The 15,503-nt window shown below is 42.3% G+C and overlaps 1 protein-coding gene across 2 annotated transcripts in view; it reads right to left on the reverse strand.

Annotated features, from left to right (window-relative positions):
* SUSD4 (sushi domain containing 4) overlaps positions 1-15,183 on the reverse strand; it is a 279,756-nt gene extending 264,573 nt beyond the window's left edge. The window contains exons 1-2 of one of the 2 annotated variants that reach the window (XM_077485807.1): positions 15,041-15,183; positions 14,354-14,521 (exon numbers count right to left, since the gene is read on the reverse strand). In XM_077485807.1, coding sequence (XP_077341933.1) covers positions 14,354-14,483 — 130 coding nt within the window. In that variant the 5' untranslated portion in view covers positions 14,484-14,521; positions 15,041-15,183. Of the gene's footprint in view, positions 1-14,353; positions 14,522-14,692; positions 14,854-15,040 lie in introns of those variants that run through there. The other variant, XM_077485808.1, reaches the window with a different exon arrangement.
* Positions 15,184-15,503: the final 320 nt, after the last annotated feature.

Genomic DNA, 15,503 nt, shown 5'->3' on the forward strand with positions numbered 1-15,503 from the left:
GTTCCCTGTGAGCGTTGCGACGCATGGGGACGCAGATCGGCGCCAACTTGAAAAAGTGAAACACAGAGTATACATACAGTATAATGTAATCTTACAGATTACATTACTGTATGTAATTATTTCACATCGCCTTTGTCCCTAGTGGTTTGTCCAGTGTCCTGCATGCAGTTTTATATTATAAATACTGTTCTTCATGCCTGGAAACTGGAGATTGTCCAGAGCAACCAAAACTGTCCCTTTACATCAAAAATGATTTTAGACCAGCTAGAAAACAGCGATAATAAATTAGAATCACTCGCAGAATTGAGCGATAGCGATTTGTGGGGAGATCCGTCATCAAATACTGAAAGGTAATGACAGCGACAATTCTGCAACTGAGCAAATTTCAGTGTTTTTGATTTGATTACATTATTGAATACTTTTTATTATTGTTATATTATTATTTGGTATAATTATTTATTATATTATAATTTATGATTTCATTTTTCAAACTTTATCATACCCGGGATGTCTGCTAGACTCTGGTTTGGACAGATTTAAGTGAGTTATTCCTAAGAATTACAGGACTACAATATAAAACGCCAAATTTTCATGCAAAATAATTGTAACGCTTTCAGCACCTAAAATCCGAAATAATCGTACCGACAGGGAGGTTAAATCCCAGCCCCTGCCTTTTGGAGCTCAGAAATGCTGTGTAAAATTGTTCTTTAGGAGGTTGTGGAGAAGAGAGAGTGACAGATAAACAGGTACCACTTATATAGGAGGATCTGTTTCCTATCTGCGTATCACCTGAGGCCAATCACTTCACTGGGTATATTGTAAGGTTTTACAACCACTTTAATAAAGCAGCACAAAAACCAATGTGCATGACACAGCAGGTTGTACCAACCAATAAAAGTCACACACAATCTTTATTATAAATGGTGAATTCTAACTGATCGGCTCTGCCTTGTTACATTGTCTGCATTGTCCCAGTACCTTCTACAATAACTCGAATTATTGCTACACGCCAAACAAAGTCCAACTCCCACAGAGCTTCACCCGCAGAGACTTTCCACACTCCGCTTTATAATTAGCAGCTCCATAAATCATTATTCCGATACATAATTTGTTACATGGAGTCTCCTTGAGAATACACCAGCCCATCCACACACTGATGTCATTCTCGCCTCGGATTGTTCAGGAGACGGAGCTGCATACAAATAAAATATTTCTCGGATCTGACAAAGTCATTCATGTGCAGACAAAAAGCTTTAGGTTTTCTCATCTGATTACGTCATTGACTTATATACCGAAACACAAAAGAGCTGAAGTGCGCGAGAAAAGAGGGACAAACTACATGAACACACCACCAGAAGGACCCTCTACAGGAAAAATGCCGCATCCATCAAATAGAAACTGAATTCAGCAGCTAGAAAGGAGCCCACATTGAGTCCCGCAGTGACCCCGGTCATAGTTATATACAACAAATGCAATCACATGATACATCATTATATACTGTATATAACTATAAGTACAGTGCTAGATATAACACAAAGGTATAGGATGTAACAAACACCCAAGATAAACAATTGCATCAAAACCATCTGGTCAAATGTGGTTCAGCTTTTTTCATGCAGCCAGTGAAGAAAAAACCTGAACCAATTCCCCCATCCACTTTGAACGTGTGGATCCTCCCCACTGTTGTCATTGTATTCTGACAGACCATCAGAATACATTGATCAGTGCTGCAGCCTATTGGTCTGATCAAATGGAATATTTCTAGCAGGACCATTCATGAGAAGTTGATTGTCAGATCGACTTTTCATGAACAGGAACTGCCACAGATGGATGGAAATTCACCCGGATCCTACTAAACTTAAAGGGGAGGGCCACCCTGAAAAACAAAAGTACATAAAAAATTAGCAAAAAATTAGAAAAAAAAATGAATTTTTTTTTTTTAAACTTACTAGAAATGCCTGTTGCTAGCCATGTCGTCCTAATCTGCCTCTTCCTCCTCGGCTGTGATGTTCTGTCTTCTCTCCTCTGTGCGGCGTCTTCTGGGTAATGGGTCGCGCTGTGTTCTGGGAACTGTGTGTCCCAGAACACAGCGTGCCCCATTCACAAAGCGCTGCACGACTCGCGCATGCACAATAGGAAACGGGCAGTGAAGCCGCAAGGCTCCACTGCCTGTTTCCCTTAGTTGAAATGGTGGCGCCGGGACCCGAGAGCCGAGTCGGCCTCGGGCGGCCGACATCGTGGGCGCCCTGGACAGGTAAGTCTGCTTATTAAAAGTCAGCAGCTACAGTGTATGCAGCTGCTGACTTTAAAAAATTTTTTTTTAAAGCTGGCCCTCCTCTTTAAGCAGAGTGGCTTAGTGGTTAGCACTTCTGCCTTGCAACACTGGGGTACAGGCATACCCCACTTAAGGGGGTTTATTTACTAAAGCTGGAAAGTGCAAAATCAGGCTCCCTTCTGCATAGAAACCAATCAGCTTCCGGGTTTTATTATCAAAGCTTAATTGAACAAGCTGAGGTTAAAAGCCCATTGGTTTCTATGCAGAAGTGAGCCTGATTTTGCACTTTCCAGCTTTAGTAAATAAACCCCATTGCGTACTTAAAAGTGGGGTATGCCTGTACTTAGTGCGAATCCTAACCAGGTTACTATCTGCATGGAGTTTGCATGTTCTCTCTATGCCTGAGTGGGTTCCTAACACACTCCAAATATACAGCCATAGCCAAAAATTTTGCAAATGACACAAATATTAATTTTCACAAAGTGCTGCCTCTGTTTTTATGTTGGCAATTTGCATTTATTCCAGAATGTTGTGAAGATTGATCAGATGAGTTGCAATTAATTGCAAAGTCCATCTTTGCAATGAAAATGAACTGAATCCCATGAAAACATTTACACTGAATTTGTAAAGAAGGCTTCAGGGCACCCAAGAAAGACCCGCAAACGCCAGGACCGTCTCCTACAGTTTATTCAGCTTCGGGTTTGGGGCACCACCAAGTACAGAGCTTGCTCAGGAATGGCAGAAGGCAGGTGTGAGTGCATCTGACTTTTAGAGGATGGTCTGGTGTCTAGAAGGGCAGCAAAGAAGCCACTTCTCTCCAGGAAAAACATCAGGGACAGACTGATATTCTGCAAATGGTACAGGGATTGGACTGCTGAGGACTGGGGGAAAGTAATTTTCTATGATGAATCCCCTTTCCGATTGTTTGGGGCATCCGGAAAAAAACCTTGTCTGGGGAAGAAAAGGTGAGTGCTACCATCAGCCCTGTGTCATGCCAACCGTAAAGCATCCTGAGACCATTCATGTGTGGGGTTGCTTCTCAGTGAAGGGAGTGGTGGGCTCACTCACAACTTTGCCTATGAATAAGACATGGTACAAAAACATCCTCCGAGAGCAACTTCTCCCAACCATCCAAGAACAGATGGGTGAGGAACAAGGCCTTTGCAGCATAATGGAGCACTTTACCATAAGGCAAAAGTGATAACTAAAGTGGTTTGAGGAACAACACATCACAATTTTGGGTCCATGGCAAGGAAACTCCCCAGACCTTAATCCCATTGAGAACTTGTGGTCAATCCTCAAGAGGCGAGCGAACAAATTCTGACATACTCCAAGCATTGATTATGGAAGAATGGGCTACCATCAGTCAGGATGTGGCTCAGAAGTTGATTGACAGCACGCCAGGGCTGCAAACACTGCAAATATTGACTCTTTGCATAAACTTAATGTAATTGTCAATAAAAGTCTTTGACACTTCTGAAATGTTTGTAATTGTACTTCAGTACACCATAATAACATCTGATGAAAAGATCTAAAACCACCGAAGCAGCAGACTTTGTGAAAATATATATTTGTGTCATTCTCAAAACTTTTGGCCACGGCTGTACTGTACAGCAGGAGGGCTGATTATTGCAGAAGAGACATGCTGTGGGGTTGATTTACTAAAGGCAAATAGACTGTGAATTTTGAAAAATGCAGTTGCTCCAGAGCTTAGTAAATGGGGTAAACCTTCACTTTGAAAAGAATACTCAATCATGTGCAAGGAAAATTTAAAAAAAAACAGCATTTTTGCTTGCACATGAATGGATGATGGAAGTCAGCAGAGCTTCCTCTCATTTACTAAGCTCTGGAGCAAAACAAAGTCTATTTGTCTTCATTAAATCAACTCCAATGTCTCTTCTGCAATAAAATAACCCTACCTGCCTGCTCACTGTCTTCCTTACAATGTGCACTGCACAGCTCACTATACATTCCAGCACAGTGCCTGTGTGCTGGAATGACTGAACGCCTGTGCATGCATGGGAGTTACATCATCCTGTGCTGGCCAATCATAATGGCTGAAGACTGCCACCTGGAAGAAGCCAGTGAGAAGATCTTGGTGCCAGCAACCTCGAGGACATCATATTATTGGATCTAAGGTGAGTATTTAGGAGTTTAATTCTGCTTAGATTGGTCCATGTCTAAATGTCTAAACTGGCCCTAGTATGTGCCTGTATGATAGAGACCTTAAAGCAGGACTTCACCCAAAAGGGGTGCTTAACGTCCTTCTCTCCCCCTCCTCTGCCACACTTGGTGTGTCATTTGGGGGTTGGAGCAGTTACATAAATTTCACAGGTTCACCTCAACTCCTGTCCTCAGGACCCACTAACAGGCCAGGTTTGCAAGATAACTCAAAAACACACAGGTGATACGGATTTATCAGCGTATAACACGCGCCGGCGTATAACACGCACCCCGAGTTTAGGAGGGAATTTTAAGAAAAAAAACTTTTAGGAGAGAAGTTTAAGGAAAAAAAACTTTCTTTTAAATGCCCATCAATGCAGCCTTATCAGTGTCCATTGCAGCCTTGTCAGTGCAGCCTTCCCCAGTGTCCATTGCAGCCTTGTCAGTGCAGCCGTGCCCCAGTGCAGCCTTGCCCCCAGTGTCCATTGCAGCTTTGTCATTGCAGCCTTGGATGAATTTAAAATTGGTGCTGCCGAGACTGGGCGGAGCGGAGTGAGCGCCACTGAGACTTGCCGAAGAGAACGCCGCCGAGATCGCAGGGACTGGGCAAAGCCGAGATACACATAGTCTTCTCAGCTCCGCTCACAGTACACTCGGCTATGTGTATCTCAGCGTTGATCGTTCCGCTCACAATCAGAGGAGATTGACGGGGATCGGTGGGGATCGGCGTATAACACGCACCCACGATTTTCCCCTGATTTTAAGGGGAAAAAAATGCGTGTTATACACTGATAAATACAGTACTTTGCTGCTCAGTGATTGCAGTATTCTGGTCTGCATGTCCCCAAGGTAATACTGGCCTGTTAATGGGTCCTGAGACTCATTGATCTAAGCGTTCCGAGCGGAAGTTCAGTTTTATGGGACACGTAACAGTAGGGTTGCCACCTCATCTCTTTAAACTCGAATACATATGAATTACACAGATTCTGAGGCTAATTTAATGCAGGTAAGGCACCAAGTGAGTTTGATTACCATCTTAATCATCCACAGAAACTGTGTAATTAATATATATGTTTGGGTTTAAAGGGATGAGGTGGAAACTCCACGTCACAGGTTCCAGAAGACTGCAGCTCGAGCATGCACAGTGGGTATCCGGCTGTGAAGCCACAAGCAGCACAATGGCTGCCTGCAGTTAACATTCCAGCACCGGCAACCCGAAGGCTAGTGAAGAACTAGCATGGTTGAGGATAGCGCTGGATCCTGGGACAGGTAAGTGTCCTTTTATTAAAATTCAGCCGCTACAGGATTTGTAGCGGCTGACTTTTATTTCTTTCTTTCTAGAGTGAAGAACCTCTTCAAATTGGCCATACACTAAGTGGCAGCTGTCAGAATACAATTGGCATAGTAAGACATTCGTCCACTTATGTTGTATACCATGGATGGAGGAATCTGATTTTATTTTATTTTTTTTAAATCTAGCTTTGTATCACCAGCCTAAGATTGTAGGAACTGACATGCATGTCCAATATGTAAACTGCTGATATATAAATATGGTACCTACAATATAAATAAATAAATAAATATATATATATATATATACACACACACACACAGTTGTGCTCATACATTTACATACCCTGGCAGAATTCTTGGCCATTTTTCAGAGATAATGAATGATAACACAAAAACCTTTCTTTCACTCATGGTTAGTGTTTGGCTGAAGCCATTTATTATCAATCAACTGTGTTTACTCTTTTTAAATCATAATGACAACAGAAACTACCCAAATGACCCTGATCAAAAGTTTACATACCCCAGGTATTAATATCATGTATTGCCCCCTTTAACATCAATGACAGCTTGACGTATTTTGTGGTATTTGTTGATGAGGCTCTTTATCTTCTCAGATGGTAAAGCTGCCCATTCCTCTCGGCAAAAAGTATCCACTTTATTCTGCTGTAGACAATGACAGGTCAACTTGGCCTTGTGCTTTGGATCATTGTCATGTTGGAATGTCCAAGTACGTCTCATGTGCAGCGTCCTGGCTGATGAATGCAAATGTTCCTCTAGTAATTTTTGATAATATACTGCATTCCTCTTGCCATCAAGTTTGACCAAATTCCCTGTGCCTTTGCAGCTCACACATCCCCAAAACATCAGCAAACCGCCTCCGTGTTTCACAGTAGGAATGGTGTACCTTTCATCGTAGGCCTTGGTGACTCCTCTCCAAATGAAGCGATTGTGGTTGTGGCCAAAAAGCTAAATTTTGGTCTCATCACTCCAAATGACTTTGTGCCAGAAGGTTTGAGGCCTTTTCTCTGTGCTGTTTAGCATATTGTAAGTGGAATACTTTGTGGCCTTTGCGCAGTAATGGCTTTCTTCAGGCGACTCGACCATGCAGCCCTTCTTTCTTCAAGTGCCTCCTTATTGTGCATCTTGAAACAGCCAAACCACTTTTTCAGAGAGTCCTGTATTTCACCTGAAGTTATTTGTGGGGTTTTTTTTGCATCCCAATCAATTTTCCTGGCAGTTGTGTTTGAAATTTTAGTTGGTCCACCTGACCATGGTTTGATTTCACCAGAACCCCTCATTTTCTACTTCATGATTAGAGTTTTAACACTGTTGATTGGCATTCTCAATTCCTTGGATATCTTTGTATATCCCTTTTCTGTATGCGCCGCTGTAGACAGCGGTGACTGTCTTTTAGTAAATATCTCCTAAACCGTGTAGGTTTAGGAGATATTTCTTGGACCTACAGGTAAGCCTTAATCTAGGCTTACCTGTAGGTCAAAGTGGTTTGTAAGGGTTTACAACCACTTTAATGGCCATTCAAACCCCTTTGTGTCAACTTGTGTGCATGTTATCAGGCCAAAATCACCAGGGGATGTAAACTTGCGATCAGGGTCATTTGGGTAGTTTCCCTTGCCATTATGATTTAAAAAGAGTAAACACAGTTGATAATAAATGGCTTCAGCCAAACACTAACCATGAGTGAAAGAATAGATTTTGTGTTATCATTCATACTCTCTGAAAAATTACCAAGAAATAATAAATTTTGCCAGGGTATGTAAACTTTTGAGCACAACTGTATATAATGACAATTGTATTAAAGAGCATATATATATATATATATATATATATATATATGTATATATTTATAAATATATTTGTTATTATTTCCAAAAAAGTGAATTTGTTTAGGCTATTGTTCTGACACAATATCTTTATTTTTGTTTCTTAGGAATGAAGATTTTTTTTTCTTCTTAGAGGGTATTTTGGTACTCTGTTCATTTATTTAATGCCAACATAACCCCCAGCGTGGCCCTGTATACACAGAATGTCTTTATTGAAGGGAAAGGTTACACACATATTACTTAAAATCACATTTCAATACAATGCTGACTTGGCAATCCTGAACCATGTCAAGAACAAATCCTCTTACACTGATAACCGCCAGTGTATTTTGTCTCAGCTGGGGTAAGATGTTCCGTGTTAGACACTGACAAGCATACAAAGCAAAATGAGAATGGATGCTCGTGTCAGCCTTCTAAAGCTACATCTGAACCCTAGTTTGCTTAAACATGGCGTATCACAAAGAATTACCACGGTTTTCTCCAAATACCGCGTTCGCCTCTTTTTTTTTTCATCCTTTGGTCACATTTCATTGCTGCTTTTCTACCGCATTCTCTTGCAGCCACTTCCTATCTACATGCACTTGCTCCAATGGCAGCTAAATGTCATTGCTTAAGACTGGCTTCCCGTGACATTGGCAGGCAATGAAAGCTCAGTGAGCTTTTGCACAGCCACTTCTAGTCTTCACCAGAAATGTATGCACCAAGGTGACAACATATGAGAGCACCTGGGACAGAGCGTTGTCACCCTACAACAGGAAGTTCCTGATTAAGTCAAGGCAGCATCCCCAGGGATTATTTTAATGAAAGCTGCAGCTTTGAAAATATTAAAGTGACTTTTGAGATGACAGTTTATATGAGTGTTTAGTGACTGGGATTACATCTGCAGGAGGTAGAACTCCAGCCTACAGATCTTATGCTTTGTCTATATGTGACAAAGAAGCCTGCAAAAGAAGATTAATACTTATCATGCCCTGTACACACGGTCGGACATTCCGACTACAAAATCCGTTTTTTTTTTTTAAAGGATTTTGGCCCAAACTTGTCTTGCATACACACGGTCGCACAAAGTTGTCGGAAAATCCGATCATTCAGAACGAGGTGACGTACAACACGTACGATGGGACTATAAAGAGGCCAGTAACCAATAGCTTTTGTCTAGTAATTTATTCTGAGCATGCGTGGCACTTTGTGTGTCGTAATTGTCTACACATGATCGGAATTTAAACGATCGGACTTTATTGTCGGAAAATTTTAGATCCAGATCTAAAAGTTTGTGTGTCAGAAATTCCAACAGAAAGAGTCGGATGGAGCCCACACATGATCGGAATTTCCGACAACACAATCCGTTGGAAAGTCCGACCATGTGTACAGGGCATCATTCTGGAGTGGTAAGATAAATATTTGCTGCTATCGGTCATTTCCAGTTTTCACAAATACCGTGTCCCTGGCTGAATGCTGTGGATCCTCCTGCCAACCCCTATGTCACTATGATGTCAAAAGGCTGCACCATAAGGCCCCACTCACACCATGCAGGTGCAAAGGAGCATGCAAGAGATTGTATGTGTTTTCTGTGCATTTCCAAGTGTTGCATGCAGGACAGCCCATTTATTTCAATAGACTACCCTACGTGAGAGAAACAAACAAAAGAAGTCCCTGACTATTTTTCAAAATTGTGGCACACCAAAACGCATGGTGCTGTGGAACCATATGTTTTGGGGTGCATGAAAATGCATGCATTAGCAAATGCCTGGGGGTGCCATTATTAATGGTTATCTAAAGGGCAGCACACTTCTGTGCATGTTGAGAAAGCACATGATTTTACACACATTGCTGACATGCACAATTGTGCATGTCAGCCTTATTGTACAGCCTTATAGTTGCTGTAAAGCTTGGTCAAGGGCAAAACACCCACCACCACCCCACCTGCTGATTCTACAATGAAGGAGATCTTCCTAATGCATTCTCTGCCATATACTTTTTTTTTTGCATTTTTCATACAAGTCCTCAACCCCTCTGCCTGCATTTTAAAGCTGCACTCCAAGAAAAGCAAAAATCCTCCCTAGCAGTAGCGCCCCCTCCTGGTTAAATGCTTAATTACATCAAATGCAGTGAAATGAATTGCTGTGTACTATGAAGGGTTAAGGCTTTTCCATTATTATGTAACACTTCCACATACTTTTAGACTTGTGAGTATTTACACATCTTTACCAAATTAAAAACCCAAAATGCAGTGATAATAACCCCAAACATTCACAAATTATCAACCAATCATATGAAGTCAGTGTTTGCATTTTACACATCGCATTTTGCTCTACATTCACAAAATTTGCAGATTTTCCTGCTAAACCAACAATTTTCTAGGTTTGCCTCCAGCACATAGAGCAGCTCATTCCCTGCCTATACTCGAATTCTTCTACCAGCCCAGATCCGGCCTGTGCACTCATTTTTGCAGAGAACATTTCCATATTTGATATTGATTCTATAAGCCATTAGAGAATGCAATGAAACTGCTGTTTTCACAAGCCTGACATTTGAGTGTTTCATTCAAAAACATTCCCTTAGTATGCCGAGACTTGAATGGTGCACTAAGCTCCTTCCTTGTCTGACTCTGCATTGTTATGAACCGTTCATTTCTGGGGGGCAATCACAGGTCTCGGGGACTTCCCCCGGAAACTTTTTATCCTTGCAAACATGAAGCTTTCAACTGCAGAATAAAATCTTTGTTTTATTGTGTTTATACTGCCAGGCCTGGTTCACATATGTTTTTATGTGCATTTTGGAACACACAAAAAACTCATGTGTCGTAAAAAATATATTGACGTTCACATCTGTCCACTGCAATTGTAAAATTAAGGAATGTCCAATTTTATGTGCATTTTTTTATTTGCTGTAATACCCAACAGAATAAAGAAGATGCATGAAGATGCATGTACATCGCACATTAACCACTTGCTTACTGGGCACCTAAACCCCCCTCCTGCCCAGACCAATTTTCAGCTTTTAGCGCTGTCACTCTTTGAATGACAATTGCGCGATCATACAACACTGCACCCAAATGACATTTTTATCACTTTTTCTCCAGAAATAGAGCTTTCTTTTGGTGGTATTTGATCATCTCTGGGTTTTTTTTATTTTTTGTTAAAAAAATGTAAAAATACCAAATAAAACAAAAAACAAAAATTTAGTTTTTTGTTAATAAATTTTGCAAACAGGTAGTTTTCTCCTTCACTGATGTACGCTGATGAGGCTGCACTGATGGGCATTCATAGGCTGCACTGATGGGCACCGATAGGCTGCATTGATGGGCACTGATAAGGCGACACTGATTGGGCACTGATTGGTGGCACTGAAGGGCTTTGATAGGTGGCACTGATAGCTGCCACTGATGGGTGGCAGTGATGGGTACTGATGGGTGGCAGTGATGGGCACTGGTAGGTGACACTGATAGGCAGCACTGATGAGGCACTGATTGGCACCACTGGTGGACATTGATAGGAGGCACTTACGTACTGTGGGCACTGATTGGTGGGCACTGATTGTGGTACTGGTGGGCACAAATGAGGCTCTTCCTCTTCGGGACCAATGTCCCTTCAAACAGAAGCCAGTGATCGGCTTTTTTTTCTCCTCGTGCTGTCAGCGTGAGAAAAAAACAAAACGATTACTGATTCACTGTTTACATCACGTGATCAGCTGTCATTGTCCCCTTTCTGGGATCTGTCTCATTGACTTGGGTGATCACAGTGCGCAGCTCAGTGCACATTCTACTGAAGACTATGAGCAGGCAGGTAGGTTTATTTTATTTCAGAAGAGACACTGCATGTATGTTCTGCAATAAAGAACTTGTCTGCTCACAGTTTATTATTTTTCCACTTTAGCACTGCTTTAATATTTAAAGTGTTATTAAACCCACAACAGTAAAATCAGTCTGTATATGCATTAAAGCATACTTTTTATCATTACTGTGAAACCTAAGGGGTTAATCCTCTGCATTGTGTAAAAAGCCTGTTTGATTCTGGCTTCTTTGATCCTTCCCTTTTTCCACTGTCCCCAATCCATCTCCTGATAGAACAGAGCCTTGGAGTCACTCTGCACATGTTCAGTTTGGTTTGTATTGCTAGAGTTTTTTTCTTTTTCTTGGGAGAGTGCATATGATGAGCACAGGGCCAATCAGCACTGACCAGACAGAGTGTCAGTGGTCATGTAGCTTCATAGGACAATCAGGGGAGAATGAAAACTCCTTCTACAAGCTTTAACCAGTGCTCTGCTAGACACTGATAGAAGTCACAAGGTCACGTCACAAGGAGAGGGCTCTCCGGGTGAAGTCATTGGATGGCCACACCCCATGGCTATATAAGAGATGTCAGGCAGTGGGGGGGACATCACAACGGAGGAAGACAGCCTCAGGACAAGAGCGTCTTTTTTTGTTTTTAGCAGGTAACCCGACGGCTCTGAGCTATTTTTTTTTTTAATAAAGGACTTTTCAAAAACCAGCTCTTGTGGTGTTTTTTTTTGTGGGGTTTTGTGGGGTTAATGGGTAGGGGTTTACATGGGGGGGATCTGGGAGCCCCCTTCCAGATTCCGATAAGCCCTCCGTCTGCAGATCCCGACAACCACCAGCCAGGGTTGACGGGAAGAGGCCCTTGTCACTATCAACATGGGGGCAAGGTGCTTTGGGGTGGGGGGCGCAACCCCCCCATGTTGAGGGCATGGGGTCTGGAATGGCTGGGAAGGGCGGCACTCACTTGTTTGTACCCTCGCTTTCCTGACCTGCCAGGCTGCATGCTCGGATAAGGGTATGGCATCGATTTTGGAGAGGACCCCACACCATTTTTTTATTTTTGCCATTGAGGGTGTGTTTTTTCACGAATTTTTTTACCTGGCAATTTCTTTTTTTACATTCTGCTGTCAGCGGTGAAGCCTGCTGACGACTCATCGGTTGCTAAGGACGCGGCTTTCTGACCCGCTTCTTAGCAACCAGCTATATACAGTGAATGTAAAAAACTAAACACACAAATCACAGTAAAATCAGTTACAAAAATGCAGAAAGCCACTGCAGAAATGGGCAAAAGCAACATGCATAGATGTGAATCGAGCCTTATGCCCCGTACATACGATCGGATTTCCAACAACAAAACCATGGATTATTTTTGTCTTGCATACACACGGTCACACAAATGTTGTCGGAAATGTCAAGAACACGGTGACATAGAACACGCGGCTCTTCTGCCTGATTACGAGCATGTGTGGACTTTCCGACAACAAATGTTCTATGGAGCATACACACGGTCGGACTTTCGAACAACAAGCTCACATCCAGCATTTGTTGTTGGAAAATCCTATTGTGTGTACAGACATTGTAGTCCACACAAATGGCCATCAAAGTATGGAACTGGCTGCATTTTCCTGGCGCCCACTCTATACCACGGACAGACAAAAAATACAGTCACTCGGTAAAGCACAGATTTGCATTGCATCTTATTGTAATGTTATGGGTTTTTTTTGGAGCAGGGCTCTATGACCTATTGTGTCTTTCTCTGTACATTTTGCTGTCGAAGTTATGCAGTCCCTGTGTTTTTTTTTTATTTCTTTATGTATTTGCACTATATGATTTATCTGTATTACATACCGATATGTTTATAAGTAAAGTTGATCCAGGGAATATCTGATTGCCTCTTGGGGATCATTATATATATATATATATATATATATATATATATATATATACATATATATATATATATATATATATATATATATATATACATATATATATATATATATATATATATATATACATATATATATATATATATATACATATACATATATATATATATATATATATATATATATATATATATATATATATATATATATATATATATATATAACTTGCTTTTTGCCTTCTATTGGTTGAACTGGATAAGACTTGTGTCTTTTTTTTTTTTTCAACCAGAGTAACTACATCCCTGTTTGTACTGTTTAAAGTGGAACTTCACCCAAATGGGGCTCCTCCCCCCTCCGCCATCACTGACACATCCATTTTGAGGAGGTGTGCCCGAGCGCCCGCGCATTTTTGCATGTTCCTGCGTGTCGCATCACATTTTTGGGCAGTCCATTCATTTCAATGGGATGTCCTATGCCTCTGAAATGCGATTTTTAAAATCAGACAGCACCAAAACACATGGGGGTTGATTTACTAAAGGCAAAGATACTGTTTACTTTGCAGGTGCAGTTGCGCTCTACAAAGGGAATTTTCATTTACTAAGTTCTGTAGCAAACTCCCTTGTAGAGTGCAACTGCACTTGAAAAGTAAACAGTCTCTTTGCCTTTAGTAAATCAACCCCCATGCGTTCTGTTGCGACGTGATTTTAAAAATCGCACGGGCGCCTTTCTGTGCATTTTACAGGCATGGCATGGTGGACATGAACATGCGGGTATTAGCTAGATGCATGGGGGTGCCTTTTAAGAATTCATGGCATCTGTGCATTTCTGCTTGTTTTTGTATGGTGCGGGAAAACATGCGATTTTTTCACACCTTTCCGGCACCACATCTGGTGTCATCAAGCCCCTAAAATTTTCTTTTTTCTAAGTTACCGTAAAGAAACAAAAAACAATTATGATAAAAGTCATGGTAAAGTTATAACCTTGTATGTATCTGCTTCCAGGTCTGAAGCCGGGTGGATCAGTGCCGCAGCCAGGCGCACAGAATTTTCCCATAGAGGTCAGCAAATGCAAAGTTATTTTATCCTTTCCAAAAAAAGCTGAAATTTTCACTTACCCACCGAGAGCTGCACGGGGCCAAAACCGAGCGCCAGCTGGACCCCGAGGAGCAGAGCCAGGAGCGTGTGTTGCTGCCGCTGACCTACAAATTGGAGTGCTTTCCTGACTCCTCTCATTCCATGACACATCTTTCACCAGGAGCCGGCATCCAAGCCACGGCGCAGACCTGCAGGAGGGCACAGAGGTGTGTTACTAGTCACCGACCTGGGCACCCATCCCCACCACCTCCTATGTAGGTGCATTACCCCCCCTGTGCAGGAAATAACAGACAATGGCATGGAGAAGAAGGGCAGAGCATGCAGAATAGAGCAGGGGGTGGTGGGAGAGGAGGACTCACGTGTGTCAGTGTGTGTCCAGCAAGGGGCAGCTGTGTGCTGTATAGGAAGAGAGGTGCATGGCCCCCCTATGTCACCTCCTAGTGTGACATGTCACCCAGATCTGTCCTCCTATCTATACCTCTTCCCATCCAGGAGGGGAGCACCTCCCTCCTCCCTCATCAGACATGCATGCCTCTGCCCCCCCCCCCCCCCTCCTCCTCATCCTCCTCCTCTTCTTCTGCACGGATATTGCATCTTGATAAGGTCAAGGGGAAGACAGGAGCCTGCCATGCACTGACTTCTACCCAGCACCTCCAAGGTTAATCCCCCCCCTCCCCCCTCATTGCCAGGCATGAGATGAGCTTTACCTGCAGCAGACACAGCCAGGGGCTCCCCCAGGAGCTCACACCTCCTCCTCCCTCTCACTCCCCTTCCTCTGCCTTGTCTGTGACTGCTACATTCTACGCTTCACCTGCCAGGCGCGCCCCCGGGCCTCTGCTGGCTGCTGCGGGAGCGCGCGTGCAGGGAGCTCTCCAGGGTCCTGAAACCATCAGGACTGCTGTGCTGGGGAGTCACCGAGGATGTGTGTGTGCCAGCCACAATGTCCCTGTCATCTCTCTCATAGAATATTGATTTTACCTTATTTTGTTACTGTTTATTCATTTTATTTTAATATTGTAGTTAAATGTAAATTAATATATATTATTTATTTATTTTATCTTGATATTATTATATTTTATTTAAATTAAATATATATTTTGTACTATGGGGGTTATTTACTAAAGGAAAATCCACTTTGAACTGAAAGTGCACTTGGAAGTGCAGTCGCTG

The sequence above is a fragment of the Lithobates pipiens genome, unplaced genomic scaffold, assembly GCF_037356315.1.
Source record: "Lithobates pipiens isolate NorthernLeopardFrog02 unplaced genomic scaffold, aLitPip1_a1.2 Scaffold_18, whole genome shotgun sequence".
In the NCBI taxonomy this organism is placed as follows: domain Eukaryota; kingdom Metazoa; phylum Chordata; class Amphibia; order Anura; family Ranidae; genus Lithobates; species Lithobates pipiens.